Below are 22,377 nucleotides of genomic sequence, written 5' to 3' on the forward strand. Positions count from 1 at the left end.
AATGTCCTAATTGACCTGGGAGGATGAAGGAGACTGACCAGCCCCTTCACCCACAGACTGAGCCTGGTGTCTGACTGAAAACTGTCTTTTCTCAAATTGTGCTTCCCAAGAACAGCTGTCTCCCATGCCCCCACAGCTGGCGACCTGGTGTCAGCCTTCTGTCACCTGCCGGACCACCGAGTGGTTTAGCCAGGTTTCAGGGCCAGTTGCGGACTCTGAGAGCAGAGGGCAGGACATCCCTTAGAGGGAACTCTTGGCATCAACACAAAGAGAAGGAAGCAGAATCTGGCCAAGGGAGACCCAGCAAAGGCCTCGGCCATTCAGCTCAGTTACCCAGAGCTGGGACGTCAGTCATCACTGCCTGGGACATTACAGGGGGCGGGCATCCCTGAGAAGAGCTCACTGCTGAAGCAGGTACCTCAGCGCTCTTGGCAGAGGGTCTGCAGGGACACGGCAGGGCCCACCAGTCCACGCCCTGTGCCACACACAGGTTTCCCCTCAAGTTTAGGGAGAGGCTCCTCCAGAGTCGTGGAGAGGGAAGCTGAGACGAGCCAGGCTGGCTGGTCCTGGAGCTGCACAGACCCTCACCGTTTGCCTGGACTCCGTCAACCCCCACCCCCACCCCAGCATCCCTGCTCCAGACTCCCATCCCCTGGGGGGCGGGGGCACGGAAGACCTGAGCTTCAGGTTGCCAAGGCCCTTCTCAGCCCAGGGTTCCCGCGCTTGTCGACTTACCACCAACACTGGGGACGTGGAGCACTGGAGACATCTGGGTAACCACCTGGGAACAGACTCCTTCCTGCCTGCCCCCTGGGTGACTGTAGCCCTGCCTCCACTTGCCGGTCAGGGTCAGTTACCTCTGCAAGCTGGTGCCCACTGTTGCCCGGGCAAGAGCCTTGGTTCAGTGAAACACAGCTGCGCTCTCTACTTCCTTCTTTGAACACAAGGCCAAGCGCTGTGGGGACGGGAATCAAGAATTCCCTAAGCAGGTGCCTGGGATTAAGGGCAGATGGTAGTGTTGTATGGCACCAGGACCGATCCACCCAGGTGTATCCATGATCAGGGAGATGCCCTGCGAAGGGGAGGGGCGCTGAGTATGCAAGACACAGCAAGGAAGCACTTAAGCCCCCCCCCGAGCGTGGGCTCCTCCCGTGGCAGCACTGCTCTCCACAGTCACTTCTCTCTGCTGCCAGCCTTGCTGGAGGAAGCCTCATGAACGGGGAATAAACAGCATGGTCTTACACGCGACCATCAGTGCTGGTCATGCAGGCTTGCTTGTCACCCTTACACCTGACTATTTCCAGAGCGCCCAGTGGTTACATGGCTCCTCTGTATTTACTCCATAAATTAAAAGGTGAAACAAGAAACAAGGAAAGCAATTTACACTAGGAGCTTGCATGCTTTTCCAGAATTGACTAGCCTGGGACTCTGGTCGAGAGTTGGGCCAAGTGCTCAGTTATCTGAGCCACAAAGGCTCATGGGAGGTGGGGTGAGGTGGGACTGCTGGGTTTCCTGGCTCCCTGTCAATAAGACAAGGAGTTAAACTGACCGGGTACCCACTCCAGTAGGTCATTTCCAGCTCCTCAGATTTTTCCTAGGGCTTTGTCACGTTTGGTGAACTTCCCTGGTAGCTCAGTCAGTAAAGCGTCCGCCTGCAATGAGGGAGACCCGGGTTCGATCCCTGGGTCGGGAAGATCCCCTGGAGAAGGAAATGGCAACCCAGTCCAGCACTCTTGCCTGGAAAATCCCATGGACGGAGGAGCCTGGTGGGCTACAGTCCATGGGGTCGCAAAGAGTCGGACACAACTGTTTCACACCTTCTTAAAAAAAAAAAGAAAAAAAAAACACTTAAAAACTGCCAAGGACTTCACTGGTGGTCCTAGTGGTAAGGAATCCACCTGCCAATGGTTCCATCCCTGGTCCGGGAAGACCCCACAGGCAGTAGAACAACTAAAGCTGCACTCCGTAACTGCTGAACCCATGCACCTAGAGCCCGTGCTCTGCGACAAGAAGCCAGCACAACCAGAAACCCTTGTGCCACAACCAGAGCAGCCCACATGCAACGATGCAGGGACAAAAGACTCAGCTCAGCCCAAAACGAGCTAATTAAAATAAGTCTGCCAAAATATAGACCCTAATGAATACTGCCTTTCAAAATAAACCAGGAAAAAAAAAAAAAACTTCCAGTGTTTTAATTTAATAAAACATTTCCAATTTTGCTTCAATTGAAAATATATTTTGAACAATGTAAATGCCTTCCAAGTCAACTTATGAGTCACTTAAGAGAGTCAACCAGTGGTGAAAAGTACCCCTCTGTTTTCCCCAAAACTTTATTATTTATTAGGTTTAGATCTGAATTTTTGGACAGTGGGGGGAAAAAAAACAGCCAAAAATGAAGACCTTTTTTTTAAGTGTCACAAGCTTTAGGAAGTTCCAATACTTTCAATAAGGGCAATACTATTTAAAAATATGTGTATGGCTGCCCCAAGGGATGACTTTGAAGGAGATAACATTTAACTTACTGGTTGTGTTTTTTAACAGTCATGTTCATTTTTATCAAAAAGTTGTGTTTTATTTATACAGCTTCTTATAAAGTAGATTTTATACACCTTAGGTAGGCTGAAAATGTGAATTGCTTTTCCCACAAAACAACTGACAAATTATCACATTCTTAATTCTTTCATGATTAAACATTTTTAGAAAATTATAAACCAATTTTAAGCTAATTATTAGCACCTACAAATCTGTAAAATTATGAAATATCTACAAGTAAACGCACAAGGCACCAGTGAAAGTGAAACTTGAGTGAACCTCGCTGGAGAATATTAAACATTCTTCTCAATAATTCGACTTCAGATTCATGTTGCAGTTGGCCCAATGTGGTTATCATAAAAAAACAGATACTTTAGTAGCTAGAAATTAATTATTTCTTTTCCTTAAGATAAAAAAGTCTGTGAAATACAAAATAAATAAGAATAATCTGGAAGTCTTGTAGGGTCCAGTTTCGGTCCATTTGGCACTTTCCCATTTCTCTATTTTATAAAATAACGTCATTTAGCCACTCTGGAAGAATTTATTTTCTTGATATCAACTTGGCTCAGAATCAATGTCCCATTTTTGAATTTTCCAACCTGTCCAATCCGTCCACTTGACAAAATACTTGGAGCAGACTTCTTCTTTTTTGATTTCCTACATTTAAAGTGAGAGAAAATTACTGTAATCAAGCTTTAAACAAATGATTCCAGCACCACAACCAGGCCACCTGGGTCTGTTCCTGTGAACTCTCAGCTCTTCCCAGGCACGGCCCCCGACCCAATGTAGTACCACCTCCTTCTTGCGGTCCCTGAACTGCCTCCTGCCTCAGGGCCTTTCCACTGGTTTCTTCTACCCTGAATAATCTGCTACCGGGTCTTTCCAGTTCGTCCTCTTTATTCAGTTCTCAAGACTCAGATGTGGCTTCCTTAGAACAACACACCAGCCCACCCTCAGTGACATTCCCTCATACTGTGCTAAACTTCAACCTCCTCACAAAGACTGCCAGCTTCCCTGGTGGCTCAGATGGTAAAGAATCTGCTTGCAACTGGGTTCGATCCCTGGTTGGGAAGATCCCCTGGAAGAGGGCATGGCAACCCATTCCAGTATTCTTGCCTGGAGAATCCCATGGACAGAAGAGTCTGGTGGACTACAGTCCGTGGGGTCTGCAAAGAATCGACACAGCTGAGAGACTAACACTTTCACGAAGCCTGCCCAGACTTGACAAGCCCTATGTATCTGTTTATAGGTTTTAATGTGTCTCCCGCCCTAAAATGTAAGCTCCTCCAGGGCAGGGACCCTCCATGTGCTCATGGCTGTACCCCTCACATCTATGTGCCCAGCACACAGAAGACAGACCACACAGCCAGAAACAACTGATCAGCTTCCAGCTGTAGACAAAAGTAGATTTTGAAACAGTAATTTCAGAAGAGAGAAAGAGGTACTTGAATGAAAGCTAGGAAATAAGCAGAATGGCAGAAAATCAAGGTTCTACTACTCAAACCCCAGTGCTCTCCCTTGTGTGGCTGTGGACAGGCAGGCAGCACAGACCCCGGCCAGCCATGCTGACCCAGCAGTACCTCTCTTAGGAGCGAACAGAGGTCTTCCCAGCTTTTCCATCAGTCACTGCACATGTCTGGTGCTTGAAAACAGGTTCCTTATTCAATTCTGAGGGAGTCACCTCATCTTGGACAATTCACTAAATCCTGTATTCCGCCCTCAAGGGCCTGATTTAGGATAAAAGTGCAGCGCTGCACCAGGCTAGAAACACCACATCCATTCAAGGTATCACCTTCAGAACTAACCAAAAGGTTTATCCAAATCATTCCACCCCAGTGCCTAATTATCACTTACCTGTCTTCCTGCCCTTTCCTCTTCTTTTTCTTGAAAATATCTGTGTCCTTGGCCTGATTTCAGAATCAAAGAAAAAATATGTATCCATAATGGATAATGGAGATTCAAAAAAAGGCAAGAGATTTGTCACCAAAAGCCACAGAGATACCATTTATTTTTAATATTTTTTCAGGTAGGCACATTAAACGTAACTGACTCAAAGTTTTATCCTAAAACCCTTTCAAGACTGTGAAAGGCCATTCAGAGAAAATGAACAGCAGAAAGGTCAAACCTTCCATTTTAAGCAAAAGGGAGGGAACATAACATCCACATACCCTTGTGGTTTGTCATAAGTCCGTGTGTTCTATACAACACAAAAGGCAAAAGAAACAACTTGATATAGCGCAAGGATCAAAGCAGCTCATAGTACCTGAACAGGAGTCGGCCATTTCAAAGCAAACCTTTCATGTAAATGAGTCAGATTACGTGGCTGGTATCACAAAATGCAGCTGACTCAAAGAAGTAGACAGAACAGTTATTTAACCCTAGGCTTGTTGTTGCCTAGACTGCTTTCCAAGCAGAGGGGTCCAGCATTGCGCTGCGGCAGACTGACACCATCTTTCCATTCTAGTTTAATAAAGAGGCTATGACACCTACCATTCTCTTTTCTTCTTCCTTTGCTGCCTTCTTTTCTTTGATGTGCTCCTGCAAAACCTTGTAATTCACATAACTATTTTTGGGAGGCTGAAACGAGAAAGTACACTTATCATTTTTTATCTTGCAAACACTTCCCAGCATCCCCCATCCTGCCTTGGTCAGGTGTTCCCCTCTGCCGTAACCCGGATGGGGGTGGAAGGCAGAGGCAGCCACTCACCCGAGCACCCAGCATAATGGCACGTTCCTGTTCCAGGACTCTCTCCTTTCCTTTTCCATAGCCTGTGATCCCAAACCGGTGCACTTCCAAGCGAGCCTGCAGACACAAAGCACAGTCAGACTCAAGTGCCTTCCAAAGACTCCACAAAGGGAACACAGCCGGAGAGGTACTGCCCATCAGACAGACGCGCTACACCCCCAGTGCTATTATGTGTGACCTGCAGTGGCTGGCTACACCGCGTAAGAGTTCTGTCATGGTGGCAGGTAAGCAGCTTTGGGGAGCTCTCATGAAGGTTCATGAATTCCCCACACCATTCTCCCACATTTAACGCACACAGCTGAAGCTGAGATTTCTCTGCATACAAATCAGTGATAAAATGAGGATGACCCACAGAGCTCTGTGGTGCTTTGAAGTGAAGTGAAGTGAAGTCGCTCAGTCGTGCCCAACTCTCTGTGACCCCATGGACAGTAGCCTGCACCAAGCTCCTCCGTCCATAGGATTTTCTAGGCAAGAGTACTGGAGTGGGTTGCTGTTTCCTTCTCCAGGGAATCTTCCCGACCCAGGGATCGAACCCAGGTCTCCCACATTTTAGACAGATGCTTTACCGTCTGAGCCACCAGGGAAGTCCTTGTGGTGTTTTAGATGTGCCCTAAAACAAGCTGTTACCCACAAAGGCAACAAAGCACCTCCCCAGACATATCTACTCACACCAAGAAACCCTTTATCACAGCAGCTTCAAACACAGGTCCATTTTCTTTAAAAACATTGTTGGAACTTCCCTGGTGCAGTGGTTAAAAAATCTGCCTTGCAATGCAGGGGATATGGGTCTGATCCCTAGTCAGGGAACTAAAATCCCACAGGCCAAGGAGCTATGAGCCTGAGCACGCCGTAGCCTGTGCACCACAACCAAAGATCCCACACAACACAATTAAGATTCAGTGCAGCCAAATAAATAAATACATTAAAAAAAACAACTTAAAAAAAATACATTATATATAAAAAACATATTGTAAAACAGAAAAAGACACCAATATCCACTCATGGCAGCTGAACTTCCTATCTTTTTTCTCACACATTTTTTTTTTTTAATTGGAGGCCAATTACTTTACAATATTGTAGTGGTTTTTGCCATACATTCACATGAATCAGCCATGGTTGTACATGTGTTCCCAATTCTGAACCTACCCCCCCCCACCCCATCCTATCCCTCAGGGTCATCCCAGTGCACAAGCCCTGTCTCATGCATTGAACCTGGACTGGTGATCTGTTTCAAATATGATAATATACATGTTTCAATGCTATTCTCTCAAATCATCCCACCCTCGTCTTCTCCCACAGAGTCCAAAAGTCTGTTCTTTATATCTGTGTCTCTTTTGCTGTCTCGCATATAGGGTCATCATTATCATCTATCTAAATTCCATATGTATGTGTTAATATACGGTATTGGTGTTTCTCTTTCTGGCTTACTTCACTCTGTACAATAGGCTCCAGTTTCATCCACCTCATTAGAACTGATTCAAATGTATTCTTTTTAATGGCTGAGTAATATTCCATCGTGTATAGGTACCACAGCTTTCTTATCCATTCATCTGCTGATGAACATCTAGGTTGCTTCCATGTCCTGGCTATTGTAAACAGTGCTGTGATGAACATTGGGGTACACATGTCTCTTTCGATTCTGGTTTCCTTGGTGTGTATGCCCAGCAGTGGGATTGCTGGGTCATATGGCAGTTCTATTTCCAGTTTTTTAAGGAATCTCCACACTGTTCTCCATAGTGGCTGTACTAGTTTGCATTCCCACCAACAGTGTAAGAGGCTTCCCTTTTCTCCACATCCTCTCCAGCATTTATTGTTTGTAGACTTTTGGATCACAGCCATTCTGACTGGCGTGAGATGGTACCTCATTGTGGTTTTGATTTGCATTTCTCTGATCATGAGTGATGTTGAGCATCTTTTCATGTGTTTGTTAGCTATCTGTATGTCTTCTTTGGCGAAATGTCTGTTTAGTTCTTTGGCGCATTTTTTGATTGGGTCATTTATTTTTCTGGTATTGAGCTGCATGAGCTGCTTGTTTATTTTTGAGATTAATTCATTGTCAGTTGCTTCATTTGCTATTATTTTCTCCCATTCTGAAGGCTGTCTTTTCACCTTGCTTATAGTTTCCTTCATTGTGCAACCTTTTAAGTATAATTAGGTCCCATTTGTTTATTTTTTTTATTTCCATACTCTGGGAGGTGGATCATAGAGGATCCTGCTGTGATTTACATCAGAGGGCATTTTGCCTATGTTTTCCTCTAGGAGTTTTATAGCTTCTGGTCTTACGTTTAGATCTTTAATCTATTTTGAGTTTATTTCTGTGTATGGTGTTAGAAAGTGTTCTAGTTTCATTCTTTTACAAGTCGTTGACCAGTTTTCCCAGCACCACTTGTTAAAGAGATTGTCTTTTCTCAATTGTGTATTCTTTCCTTCTTTGTCAAAGATAAGGTGTCCATAGGTGCATAGATTTATCTCTGGGCTTTCTATTTTGTTCCATTGATCTGTTTCTGTCTTTGTGCCAGTACCATACTGTCTTGATGACTGTGGCTTTGTAGTATAGCCTGAAGTCAGGCAGGTTGATTCTTCCAGTTCCATTCTTCTTTCTCAAGATTGCTTTGGCTATTCGAGGTTTTTTGTATTTCCATACAAATTGTGAAATTATTTGTTCTAGTTCTCTCTGAGAAATACCATGGGTAGCTTGATAGGAACTATACTGAATCTATAGATTGCTATGGGTAGTATACTCATTTTCACTATATTGATTCTTCCGATCCACAAACATGGTATATTTCTCCATCTATTTGTGTCCTCTTTGATTTCTTTCATCAGTGTTTTATAGTTTTCTATATATAGGTCTTCTGTTTCTTTAGGTAGATTTATTCCTAAGTATTTGATTCTTCTCTTTGCAATGGTGAATGAAATTGTTTCCTTAATTTCTCTGTTTTCTCATTGTTAGTAATATAGGAATGCAAGGGATTTCTGTGTGTTAATTTTATATCTTGCAACTTTACTATATTAGTTGATTAGCTCTAGTAATTTTCTGGTGGAGTCTTTAGGGTTTTCTATGTAGAGGATCACATCATCTGCAAACAGTGAGAGTTTTACTTCTTCTTTTCCAATCTGGATTCCTTTTCTTTCTTTTTCTTCTCTGATTGCTGTGGCTAAAACTTCCAAAACTATGTTGAATAGCAGCAGTGAGAGTGGGCACCCTTGTCTTGTTACTGACTTTAGGGGAAATGCTTTCAACTTTTCACCATTGAGGATAATGTTTGCTGTGGATTTATCAAATATGGCTTTTATTATGTTGAAGTATGTTCCTTCTATGCCTGCATTCTGGAGGGTTTTTATCATAAATGGATGTTGAATTTTGTCAAAGGCTTTCTCTCCCATCTATTGAGATAATCATATGGTTTTTATCTTTCAATTTGTTAATGTGGTGTATCACATTGATTAATTTGTGAATACTGAAGAATCCTTGCATCCCTGGGATAAGGCCCACTTGGTCATGATGTATGATCTTTTTAATATGTTGTTGGATTCTGTTTCCTAGAATTTTATTAAGGATTTTCGTATCTATGTTCATCAGTGACACTGGCCTGTAGTTTTCTCTTTTTTTGTGGCATCTTTGTCAGGTTTTGGTATTAGGGTGATGGTGGCCTCATAGAATGAGTTTGGAAGTTTACCTTCCTCTGCAATTTTCTGGAAGAGTTTGAGTAGGATAGGTGTTATCTCGTCTCTAAATTTTTGGTAGCATTCAGCTGTGAAGCCATCTGGACCTGGGCTTTTGTTTGCTGGAAGATTTCTGATTACAGTTTCAATTTCTGTGCTTGTAATGGGTCTGTTAAGATTTTCTATTTCTTCCTGGTTCAGTTTTGGAAAGCTGTACTTTTCTAAGAATTTGTCCATTTCTTCCACGTTGTCCATTTTATTGGCATATAATTGCTGATAGTAGTCTCTTATGATCCTTTGTATTTCTGTGTTGTCTGTTGTGATCTCTCCATTTTCATTTCTAATGTTATTGATTTTTCTCCCTTTGTTTCTTGATGAGTCTGGCTAATGGTCTGTCAATTTTATTTATCCTCTCAAAGAACAAGCGTTTGGCTTTGTTGCTTTTTGCTATGGTCTCTGTTGTTTCTTTTGCATTTATTTCTGCCCTAATTTTTAAGATTTCTTTCCTTCTACTAACCCTGGGGTTCTTCATTTCTTCCTTTTCTAGTTGCTTTAGGTGTAGAGTTAGGTTATTTTTTTTTTACTTTTTTCTTGTTTCTTGAGGTATGCCTGTATTGCTATGAACCTTCCCCTTAGCACTGCTTTTACAGTGTCCCACAGGTTTTGGGTTGTTGTGTTTTCATTTTCATTCGTTTCTATGCATATTTTGATTTCTTTTTTGATTTCTTCTGTGATTTGTTGGTTATTCAGAAGCGTGTTGTTCAGCCTCCATGTGTTGGAATTTTTAATAGTTTTTCTCCTGTAATTGAGATCTAATCTTACTGCATTGTGATCAGAAAAGATGCTTGGAATGATTTCATTTTTTTTAAATTTACCAAGGCTAGATTTATGGCCCAGGATGTGATCTATCATGGAGAAGGTGAAATTCATTGTTTTGGGTGAAAAGTCCTATAGATATCAGTTAGGTCTAACTCTATTGTATCATTTAAAGTTTGTATTTCCTTGCTAATTTTCTGTTTAGTTGATCTATCCATAGGTGTCAGTCAGTTCAGTTCAGTTCAGTTCAGTTGCTGAGTTGTGTCTGACTCTTTGCGACCCCATGAATCGCAGGACGCCAGGCCTCCCTGTCCGTCACCAACTCCTGGAGTTCACCCAGACTCACATCCATCGAGTCAGTGATGCCATCCAGCCATCTCATCCTCTGTCGTCCCCTTCTCCTCCTGCCCCCAATCCCTCCCAGCATCAGAGTCTTTTCCAATGAGTTAACTCTTTGCATGAGGTGGTCAAAGTACTGGAGGGTATTAAAGTCTCCCACTATTATTGTGTTACTGTTAATTTCCCCTTTCATACTTCTTAGCATTTCCCTTACATATTATTGTGCTCCTATGTTGGGTGCATATATGTTTATAACTGTTATATCTTCTTCTTGGATTGATCCTTTGATCATTATGTAGTGTCCTTCTTTGTCTCTTTTCACGGCCTATATTTCAAAGTCTATTTTATCTGATATGAGTATTGCTACTCCTGCTTTCTTTTGGTCTCCAAATTTGCATGAAATATCTTTTTCCAGCCCTTCACTTTTAGTCTGTACATGTCCCTTGTTTCGAGGTGGGTCTCTTGTAGACAACATATATAGGGGTCTTGCTTTTGTATCCATTCAGCCAGTCTTTGTCTTTTGGTTGGGGCATTCAACCCATTTACATTTAAGGTAATTATTGATAAATATGATCCCATTGCCATTTACTTTGTTGTTTGGGGTTTGAATTTATAAACCTTTTCTGTATTTCCTGTCTAGAGAAGATCTTTTGGCATTTGTTGAAGAGCTAATTTGGTGGTGCTGAATTCTCTCAGCTTTTGCTTGTCTGTAAAGCTTTTGATTTCTCCTTCATATGTGAATGAGATCCTTGCTAGGTACAGTAATCTGGGCTGTAGGTTTTTCTCTTTCATCATTTTAAGTACGTCCTGCCATTCCCTCCTGGCTTGAGGAGTTTCTATTGAATGACCAGCTGTTGTTATCCTTATAGGGATCCCCTTGTGAGTTATTTGTTGTTTTTCCCTTGCTGCTTTTAATATTTGTTGTGTTTGATCCTCGTTAATTTGATTAATATGTGTCTTGGGGTGTTTCGCCTTGGGTTTATCCTGTTTGGAACTCTCTGGGTTTCTTGAACTTGGGTGGCTATTTCCTTTCCCATTTTAGGGAAGTTTTTGACTATTATCTCCTCACGTATTTTCTCATGGCCTTTCTTTTTGTCTTCTTCTGGAACTCCTATGATTCAAATGTTGGGGCATTTAACATTGTCCAGAGGTCTCTGAGGTTGTCCTCATTTAATTCTTTTTTCTTTTTTCCTCTCTTTGTTTATTTCCACCATTCTATCTTCCACCTCACTTATCCTATCTTCTGCCTCAGTTATTCTACTGTTGGTTCCCTCCAGAGAGCTTTTGATCTGTTATTGCATTATTCATTATTGATTTGACTCTTTTTTATTTCTTCTAGGTCCTTGTTAAATGTTTCTTGCATCTTCTCAATCCTTGTCTCCAGACTATTTATCTGTAACTCCATTTTGTTTTCAAGATTTTGGATCATTTTTACTATCATTATTCTGAATTTTTTTTTCAGGTAGGCTCCCTATCTCTTCCTCCTCTTTTGTTTGGCTTGATGGGCTTTTATCATGTTCCTTTACCTGCTGAGTATTTCTCTGCCTTTTCATCTTGTTTAGGTTGCTGTGTTTGGGGTGGCCTTTCCGTATGCTTAAGTTTGTGGCTCCTCTTTATTGTGGAGGATCCTCCCTGTGGGTGGGGTTGGATGAGTCGCTTGTCAAGGTTTCCTGGTTAGGGAAGCTTGCATTGGTGTTCTGGTGGGTGGAGCTGGATCTCTTCTCTCTGGAGTGCAATGATGTAGTGAGTTTTGAGATGTCTATGGGTTTGGTGTGACTTTTGGCCACCTCTATTTTTGTGCTCAGGTTTATGTTCCTGGGTTGTTGGAGAATTAGCTTGGTAAGTCTTGTTCTGAAACTTGTTGGCTCTTGGGTGGAGCTTGGTTTCAGTGTAGGTATCAAGGCTTTTGGATGAGCTCTTGTCGATTAACGTTCCCTGGAGTCAGGAGTTTTCTGATGTTCTCAAGTTTTGTATTTAAGCCTCCTGCCTCTGGCTTTCAGTCTTATTCTTACAGTAGCCTCAAGACTTCTCCATCTATACAGTACTAATGATCAAAAATCTAGATTAATGGTGAAAAGATTCTCCACAGCGAGGGACACCCAGAGAGGTTCACAGAGTTACATGGAGAAGAGAAGAGGGAGGAGGGAGATAGAGGCGACCAGGAAGAGAAGAGGGGGAGTCAAAAGGAGAGAGACCAATCTAGCCTGTGATCAGTTCCCTAAGTGTTCTCCACAGCCTGGGACACCCAAAGAGATTCACAAGAGTTAAGCAGAGAAGAGAAGTGGGAGGGAGGAGATAGAGGTGACCTGGGGGAGAAAAAGGAGTCAAAAGGGGAGAGAGCACTCAAGCCACTAATCACACTCCTAAGTAAAAACGGGTACTGAAGATTGGATTCTTTAAAGTACAGAATTGATAACAAATACCAAAGAAGCAAAGATTAAAAATCTAGAGTAGAGGTTAGACTCTCAAAAATATATTAAAAAAACAAAACAAAGTCACAAAGGTTATAAAAAAATATATGAAATTTGCTTTAAAAATAGGGTCTTTTTTTGGCAAAGTAAGAGTAGGTTTTAAAAATGAAAATTAAACGAGTAATAAAGAACTTAAAATTTAAAAAAAAATTGTAAGTGATAATAGAAAAATATATATAGGAATTTCTCTGGAGCTGTTGAGGGCAATGTGGGGTCAGTTCTGTTCCAGCATATACTTCTTCTCAAGGTCTACAGGCCCCTTCCAATGTAGCCAATGCTGCTGCTGCTGCTGCTGCTAAGTTGCTTCAGTTGTGTCCAACTCTGTGCGACCCCATAGATGGCAGCCCACAAGGTTCCCCCATCCCTGGGATTCTCCAGGCAAGAACACTGGAGCGGGTTCCCATTTCCTTCTCCAATGCATGAAAGTGAAAACTGAAAGTGAAGTCGATCAGTCGTGTCGGACTCTTCGCGACCCCATGGACTGCAGCCTACCAGGCTCCTCCGTCCATGGGATTTTCCAGGCAAGAGTTACTGGAGTGGGGCGCCATCACCTTCTCCTGTAGCCAATGCTAACAGGGTTTTAATCTGTTGCACCTGTCACTTCCAAAGCGGTTCCCTCTTCTTCGTTTATTTTGGCTTCCTCTGTTTGCAAGTCTCTTCAGTATCTAACTTCCGCCTTGACACAAGGGGGCAAAGGTGGTCATTTATTTAGGCTCACTTGTTCAGTTGTGCTGCGGGGAGGGAGGAACACTGCAAACAAATATCACTGGCATATGTGGGGAGTGCTTGCAGTGTCTGGGCCACACTGGGTTTGCCCCTGCTCACGGCGTGTGTGCTTTCCTGGTCTACACTGCTCAGGCTCCAGGTTGTTCTGCTGGAGAACCATCTAAGGCAGGCCCTGGGATGTGTGCACTTCCCAGGTATAAGCCGATCAGGTTCATGTTCTCAGGTACTCCGCAAGGGCACAGACTTGGTTGGGCCTGCGTTTTGTGCCCTTCCAAGGTCCTAGGAGCTCAGGCGACAAGGTGCTTGGTGAGCGCATTCTCCCCAGGTAGGGGTGCATCTTATCACCTCCCTGGTCCCAGCCACTCAGGAGTGCCGTCTCAGGTGTGCCGTGTGTCTCCTCTGGGGAGCTAATCTCTGTCTGAGACCCTCCTGGTGGATGTCAACCATCTAGGATCCCAGGAAGACTTGGTTAGCAACTGGGAGCCTCCTTGCAGTTTGGTAGAGGATGCCGTCTCTTGGGGCTGAGTTTGCCCCTTTCTGGCTCTGGCTGTCGCCTGCCTGCCTTCCTGCCTCCTGCAGGGGATGGGCCAGTCCGCAGCCGGCTAGCTCTCCTCTGGTATTCATTCAGTCCTTTGTTCTGTGAGTGGGTCTGGCAGTGCCTTAGGTTAGAGCTTTTCGCAGGAAAGTTCTCTCTCTCTTTCCTCTTTTTTATTTTCCTCTTTCTCTCTCTGGCTATCCCACAGTTTGGGCTGCTGTCTTACATCAGCTCCCTCAGACTGCCCTCAGGGCATTCAGGCCCGGACCTTACCCTAAGCAATGCAGCCCGTGCCTCCCTGTTAGCCCCCGCTTGCTGGTGGCAGACAGGAGCGTCTGGGCTACCTCTCCACTGGGAATTGCAGTTAGGCGTGTAATCTGTGAGTTTTATTTATTTTTTCCTCCTGGTTATGTTGTCCTCTGAGATTCCAAAACTCCCCACAGACCTGCAGGTGAGAGGGTTTACTGGTGTTTGGAAACATCTTCTCTTACAACTCCCACCCTGGGACAGGTCTCCACCCCTAACTCTTTTGTCTCTTTTTATCTTTTATATTTTGTCCTACCTCCTTTCGAAGACAATGGGCTGCCTTTCTGGGTGCCTGGTGTCCTCCGCCAGCATTCAGAAGTTGTTTTGCAGTATTTGCTCAGCGTTCAAATGATCTTTCAATGAATTTGTGGGGGAGAAAGTGGTCTCCCCGTCCTATTCCTCTGCCATCTTAGGACCGCCCCCCTTCTCACACATTTTTAAAACCAAGTTACAACCACAGAACACAAACATCCCTGTTTTTCCTGCCACTATATCATGGACACTATAATCATAAAACCAGCGTGTTTTAAACAACTACACAATGTTCAACCCAGTAAATGCAGTGTGCCCTACGTCACCGTTCCCTAACCATTGGACAACATAGAAACATGCATTTTTGGTATTAAAAGCTTAAAAAATAATTTCAAAACACCTACCTTTTCTAAGTTAAATTCTTGTATATCCACATCTTTATCAAGATGGTTTTGGTCTTTAGTTTTGGTCTGAAAAGAAAAAAATAATTATTAAGGTCATCTGTTCTTTACAGTATCCATCCTCCAAGAGAGTAGTCATGTTTTTAAAAGCTGTGAATCTGGCCCAGATGCCTAGATAACAAACAATAACATATGCTTGTGGCACAAAAGCCTAATTAACAGCGAATGGAAGAAAAATGGAGAACATAAATTTAAGGTTTCAAAGTTTAAGAAAGGATTGATGAGAAACTAAGAAAAAAGAGACATGAGTAAGGGAGAGACCAATATCTGTATCTCATGCAGTGTATGTGGGAAGCTCTGCATAGTGAGGGGTTTAAAAAGGGATAACTGCCGAGCAGGAATTCTAGAGGGTAAAAAGTCATATTTAAATAATTCTCAGGACTCAGGACTTGGTGCTTTCATTGCTGTGGCCGGGGGTTCAATCTCTGGTTGAGGAAATAAGATCCCACAAGCCATGAGGGAAAGGGAGGAAGGGGGGTGGTGGGTTGGAAGGGAAGGAAAGGGAGGAAGGAAGGAAGGAAGGAAGGAAAAAAGGCATAAAGGAACAACTTTCTTTCAGGAACATCAGAAATCTAGAAATGATGGAGATGGGGATGCATAATTCCCAATAGAATATAATGATACTGCAAATGCCATCAAGATATGTGACTCTTTACATCAATATACCCCCTGGTTATGGTTACCAATCCATGGAATTAACCAGAAGTTTGAGACTTCAAGGAAACTCTCTTGTCAATCTGGCCAAGGACAGCGGTCACTATTCAACCCCAGGCCATCCTAGCCATGCAGCATCTTGAAAAGCAGTTCTGGCCTCTGGCTCCACAGGGCGGGGCCTGTGCAGAAGACAGCTGTCTTGTATGGACAGCAATGGACAGGGGAGTGGCTTGTTAAAACCCCTCTGCTGGTCACCTGCCTTAATGGAGTAGGCTCACTTTAGTTACTCTTCCCTTTTTCCTCTCTTTAACTGCACACCTTCCCAGCTTCTCGTAGCCCAGCTGTTCCACAGGCATGTAGTGTCAGCTCCTGCCCTGTGAGAGGTGGCTAAGGCTAGCTGGGATCACCAGCCCCAAACTGGGCCCTACTGGGCCTGCACAGGGCCCAAGGAAGGGCCTTTCGGGGTCAGGTGCAGAAAACTCAACCCTCAGATCAAGTTGAGCACCTCAATTTTGAACACACTGAAGCCTGTAACCCAGACACACCTGCACAGAACACGGATTACCTCACCTTTCCCCCTTCCTCCAATAACCTCTCGCCATGCCTAAGATCATCGTGCTTATCCCATCAAGACCCCAACCCCCTCACTTTTGAGAGGCAGACTGAGACTTGTCCTCCCATCTCCTCACTTGGCTGCCTGGTGAATAAATCGTACATCGCAGGATCTCAGTGTCTGGCTTGTTGCATGTTGGGCAAATGGACCTGGTTCGGTAACAGATCCTTCTTCGTAGTAAAAACAAACATCTGGGGAAAATTCTTGGCTAATTATTTCATGATGCTGAGTCTATTAGCATGACCCCACCACTACCTTAACTTTCGTTTCTATTTTTAGCTTTAAAACCACTTTAGCACATTAATCAGTGGTCTCCCCTGTTTTCTTTGCCCCTATCCTCACTGTGGTAGGAGGCCCTACTGTCTGCAAGCAACACTCAGTCCTCCTCTACCTCTAGGCTCACAGGAGAACTAGGCTTTGCTCCCTACCTGGAGTTAGGCATGCTGACTTGACTTGTTTTAGCCAAAGACATGAGAGCAGAAGGAACCATATCCCTTCCACAGAGAACCTTTAAGAGCCTTTATCGACTTACCTTCTTCAGCAAATGGTGGAGCCCCTCTCACCCTGGGTCCCTAGATTAGGATGGTGTGGACCACGGCGTTCTGCCCTGACAATCCTGATGAACACATGCTGCTACTGCTGCTGCTCAGTCACTTCAGTCGTGTCCAACTCTGTGCGACCCCACAGACAGCAGCCCACCAGGCTCCCCCGTCCCTGGGATTCTCCAAGCAAGAACACTGGAGTGGGTTGCCATTTCCTTCTCCAATGCATGAAAGTGAAAAAATAAAGTGAAGTCACTCAGTCGTGTCTGACTCCTAGTGACCCCATGAACTGCAGCCCACCAGGCCCCTCCGTCCATGGGATTTTCCAGGCAAGAGTACTGGAGTGGGTTGCCATTGCCTTCTCCAGATGAACACATGACGTGAGAATAAAATTAACTTCTGCCTTTAAACCACTGATGTGTAAGGGACTACTTGTTACAGAACCACCATCTCACCTATGCTCACTGATAAAGCTTCCCTGTCCCACACACAAGACAGAGAAACGTTTGGAGATTCTGAGAACTTGTATGTGAGGTTATGAAGAAGACAGCAAGCTATAAAAAGAAGCTGGGACTTCCCTGGCAGTGCAGTTGTTAAGACTTTGCCTTTCAATGCAGGGGCTGCAAGTATAATCCTTGTTCAGGGAACTAAGGAAACTAAGATCCCTTACCCTGGCCTCCAAAAACTCAAAACATAAAACAGAAGCAATATTGTAACAAATTCAATAAAAACTTTAAAACTGGTCCATGTTAAAAAAAAAAAAAAAAAAAGAGGAGGAGCAGTTTGGGAGGAATGCGTGGGGTGAGGGGGGAAGGCAAGCAGGTTACCAGGCTCAGTGATCTTTCTGATGGGCTGACCAAAAGTATTTTCTCCTGCACTGGTGAGATTTTTATCTATTAGTTACACTGTCCAATCTTTGTCCAATTAGAGAAGAGCTGGGTAAATAAACACTCTCTCTTTAATATGCCAGCATTTCTGGGAATATTGAGAATTTTCTTCACGTCTTCTTGAGTGTAAATTATTATTTCGGGGGGTGGGGGGCGGTCCCAAGATGGTGGAGGAATAGGACAGGGAGACCACTTTCTCCCCAACAAATTGATCAAAAGTTCATCTGAATGCTGAGCAACTTCCACAAAACAACTTCTGAATGCTGGCAGAGGACACCAGGCACCCAGAAAGGCAGCATCTCTTCGAAAGGAGGTAGAACAAAATATAAGAGAAAGAAAGAAAGACAAAAGAATTAGGGATGGAGACCTGTCCCTGGGGAGGAAGTTGTGAAGGAGGAGAAATTTCCAAACTGTAGGAAATCCTCTCACAGGTGGGTCTGTGGGGAGTTTTGGAAACTCAGAGGGCAACATAACTGGGAGAAAAAAAACCCCACAGAATATGCACCTAACTGCAACTGCCAGTGGGCAAGTAGCCCAGAGGCTCACATCCACCACCAGCGGCGGGGGCTGGACAGGGAGGTGCGGGCTACGTAATTGGTGCTTAGGGTAAGGACTGGGCTTGAATGGCCTGAGGACAATCTGAGGGAGCTAACGTGAGATAACTTCCCTGCAAAAGGCTATAACTTGCAGCCTGACAAAGGACACAACTCACACAACAAAGGATTGAGCAAATACCAAAGGAGAGCTGGCTGGCTTCGACCCGGCCCCTCCCCGCTGCCAGAGGCAGAGATGCAGGCGGGTGACAGCCAGAGCCGGAAGGCAAGGGGCTGCTCCATTCTCAGCCCCAGAGACCAGAATCTTCCACCAAACTGTGAGCAGGCTCCTAGTTGCTAACCACGTCTTCCTGGGATCCTGGATGGTTGACATCTGCCAGGAGGGTCGCAGCCTGAGATCTGCTCCCCAGAGGAGACACACAGCACACCCTGGAAACCAGTGGGTGGGACCGGGAAGGTGATTAAGATGCACGGCCCACCTGGGGCAGTGCGCTCGCCACGCACCCAGTTGCCTGAGCTGCTCGGACCTGGGAAGGGCACAAACACACATCCAACCGAGTGTGTGTTCCTGTGGAGTACCCGAGAACCTGAACCTGAGCAGCTCAGACCTGGGAAGTACATGAAACACAGGGCCCACTTTGGACAGTGCCCCTGCTGAGCAACCTGGAGCTGCAGCAGACCCACTGTGGTCCACACACTGCGAGCACTCCCCACACACGCCAGTGATATTTGTTTGCTGTGTTCCTCCCTCCCCACAACACAACTGAACAAGTGAGCCTAAATAAGTGACCACCTTCACCCCCTTGTGTCAGGGTGGAAATTAGATACTGAAGAGACTTCCAGAGGAAGCCAAAAGAAACAAAGAGGGAACCGCTCTGGAAGTGACACGTGCAACAAATGAAAACCCTGTAGTTAATTAACACTGACTATGCGTTGGAGGGGAGAAGGCAATGGCACCCCACTCCAGTACTCTTGCCTGGGAAATCCCATGGACGGAGGAGCCTGGTAGGCTGCAGTCCATGGGGCCGCTAAGAGTCAGACACGACTGAGCGACTTCACTTTCACTTTTCACTTTCATGCATTGGAGAAGGAAATGGCAACCCACTCCAGTGTTCTTGCCTGGAGAATCCCAGGGACGGGGGAGCCTGGTGGGCTGCCGTCTATGGGGTCACACAGAGTCAGGCACGACTGACATAGCAGCAGCAGCATGCATTGGAGGGGGCCTACAGACCTTAAGAACAAGTACAAGCTGGAACAAGGAACTATCTGAAATGGAACTGACCCCACACTGCCCACAACAGCTCCAGAGAAACTCACAGGTATACTTTTACTATTATCACTTTTTAATTTTTTTTTAAATTTAAGTCCTTTATTACAACTTTAATTTTCATTAGTATAACCTACTATTACCTTGCAAAAAAAGACCCTATTTTTAAAGCAAATTTCATATATATATTTTTATAATTTTTGTGATTGATTTTGTTTTGTATTTTTAATATTGTATTTTTGAGAGTCTAACCTCTACTCCAGATTTTTAATCTTTGCTTTTGGTATTTGTTATCAATTTTGTACCTAAATTTAAGAATCTAATGTTCAGTATTCACTTTCACTTAAGGGTGTGATTACTGGCTTGATTGCTCTCTCCCCTTTTGACTCCCCCTCTTCTCCTCCTGGTCACCTCTATCTCCCTCCTCCCTCTTCTCTTCTTCATGTAACTCTGTGAACCTCTCTGGGTGTCCCTCACTGTGAATTGTTTCACCATTAACCTAGATGTTTTATCATCTGTGCCATATGAATGGAGACATCTTGACGCTACTGTAAGAATAAGACTGAAAGCCAGAGGCAGGAGCTTATCTCCAAAACTTGAGAGCACCAGAGAACTGCTGATTCCAGGGAACATTAATAGACCAGAGCTCACCCAAAAGCCTCCATACCTACACTGAAACCAAGCTCCACCAAAGAGCAAACAAGTTTCAGAGCAAGACATTCCATGCAAATCTCCAGCAAAGCAGGAACACAGCCCTGAGCATTAAAAGATTGGTCAACCACCTGCAAAAGAATGAAACTAGAACACTTTCTAACACCATACACAGAAATAAACTCAAAATGGATTAAAGATCTAAATCTAAGACCTGAAACTATAAAACTCCTAGAGGAAAACACAGGCAAACACTCTCTGACATAAATCACAGCAAGATCCTCAATGACCCACCTCCCAGAGTAATGGAAATAAAAGCAAAAATAAACAAATGGGACCTAATTAAATTTAAAAGCTTTTGCACAATGAAGGAAACTATAAGCAAGGTGAAAAGACAGCCTTCAGAATGGGAGAAAATCACTGCAAATGAAGCAACTGACAAAGAATTAATCTCAAAAATATACAAGCAGCTCATGCAGCTCAATACCAGAAAAATAAATGACCCAATCAAAAAATGGGCCAAAGAACTAAACAGACATTTCTCCGAAGAAGACATACAGATGGCTAACAAACACATGAAAAGATGCTCAACATCACTCATGATCAGAGAAATGCAAATCAAAACCACAATGAGGTACCATCTCACGCCAGTCACAATGGCTGCCATCCAAAAGTCTACAAGCAATAAATGCTGGAGAGGGTGTGGAGAAAAGGGAACCCTCTTACACTGTTGGTAGGAATGCAAACTAGTACAGCCACTATGGAGAACAGTGTGGAGATTCCTTAAAACCTGGAAATAGAACTGCCAAATGACCCAGCAATCCCACTGCTGGGCATACACACTGAGGAAACCAGAATTGAAAGAGACACATGTACCCCAATGTTCATTGCAGCACTGTTTATAATAGCCAGGACACGGAAGGAACCTAGATGTCCATTGGCAGATGAGTGGATAAGAAAGTTGTGGTACATATACAGAAGGGAATATTACTCAGCTATTAAAAAAAGAACGCATTTGAATCAGTTCTAATGATGTGGATGAAACTGGAGCATATTATACAGAGTGAAGTAAGTCAGAAAGAGAAACGCCAATACTGTATATTAACGCAAATATATGGAATTTAGAAAGATGGTAACGACGACCCTATATGCGAGGCAGCAAAACAGACACAGATATAAAAAACAGACTTTGGGACTCTTGGGGAGAAGGCAAGGGTGCGATGATTTGAGAGAATAGCACTGAAACATGTATATTACCATACATGAAACAGATGACCAATCCACGTTGGATGCATGAAACAGGGCACTCAAAGCCGGTGCACTGGGACAACCCAGAGGGAGGCGGTGGGGAGGGAGGTGAGAACGGGTTCAGGATGGGGAACACGTGTACACCCACGGCTGATTCATGTCAATGTATGGCAAAAACCACAATATTGTAATCAGCCTCCAATTAAAATAAATTAATTCAAAAAATTATTATTTCAACTAGATTAGTTTCTTCCTAATACCTCTCTGACTGGATCCACTAAAGAGCAGGGGACTTGGTACAGCTGAAGGGTGATGCTCAAGGTAGCCCTGGAATACTGCAGGCTTCCCAGGTGGCTCAGCAGAAAGAGAATCATCCTGCAACACAGGAGACAGAGATGACTACGGTTTGATCCCTGGGTCAGGAAAATCCCCTAGAGGAGGGCATGGCAACCCAATCCAATATTCTTGCCTGGAGAATCCCATGAACAGAAGAGCTTGGCAGGCTATAGTCCACAAGGTTGCAAAGAGTCGGACATGACTGCAGCAACTGAGCATGCACACAGGCTAGCATACTAGAGACTATGAGGGCAGTAAGAAGCGGGGGCAATAACCGGACAGAATGTCTGTAGGGCTAATGACACTTCTGGCGCAGTGCACTCGTGTTCCTCAAGGGACAAACAGCCTAACTAACCTACACTCCTCTCACTAGTGTCGTAGTTAGGCAAACAGCTTTTAAGCCAGAAAGCCTAGGGTCAGAACTTGAGCACTTTTTTCATATCCACAACCCTTCATCTGGAATCCTAAGAAAACTCAGAAGGAAATATTGTGAATATACTGAATACTGTGTACATTTCCGTCCTTTATTTTGCCCATCTTTGCATGAAATGTTCCCTTTGTATCTCTAACTTTCTTGAAGAGATCTCTGTAATCTTTCACATTCAATGGTACACAATGGGATATTGTTTACTATTTCCAGTGGGATCTAAGACAGCAGCTCATAATTAAGCACAGTCACATTTCTGTAGCAACGCCTATAAATATTTATGTCAAATGGAACCAACAAAAGTAACTCTTAAGCCTCACATCAGTTCAGGTCAGTTTTGCTGCCAAA

The 22,377-nt window shown here is 44.1% G+C and overlaps 1 protein-coding gene across 1 annotated transcript in view; it reads right to left on the reverse strand.

Moving 5' to 3' along the window:
* Positions 1–2,176: 2,176 nt before the first annotated feature.
* Positions 2,177–22,377, reverse strand: part of C28H1orf131 (chromosome 28 C1orf131 homolog) — a gene marked incomplete at its 5' end in the record, with an annotated part of 32,807 nt that continues 12,606 nt past the window's right edge. The window contains 5 exons of the mRNA XM_002698783.6: positions 2,177–3,189; positions 4,387–4,439; positions 5,023–5,109; positions 5,240–5,335; positions 14,794–14,859. Coding sequence (XP_002698829.2) covers positions 3,051–3,189; positions 4,387–4,439; positions 5,023–5,109; positions 5,240–5,335; positions 14,794–14,859 — 441 coding nt within the window. The remainder of the gene's footprint in view (positions 3,190–4,386; positions 4,440–5,022; positions 5,110–5,239; positions 5,336–14,793; positions 14,860–22,377) is intronic.

This window comes from Bos taurus, chromosome 28 (genome assembly GCF_002263795.3).
Source record: "Bos taurus isolate L1 Dominette 01449 registration number 42190680 breed Hereford chromosome 28, ARS-UCD2.0, whole genome shotgun sequence".
Taxonomy (NCBI): domain Eukaryota; kingdom Metazoa; phylum Chordata; class Mammalia; order Artiodactyla; family Bovidae; genus Bos; species Bos taurus.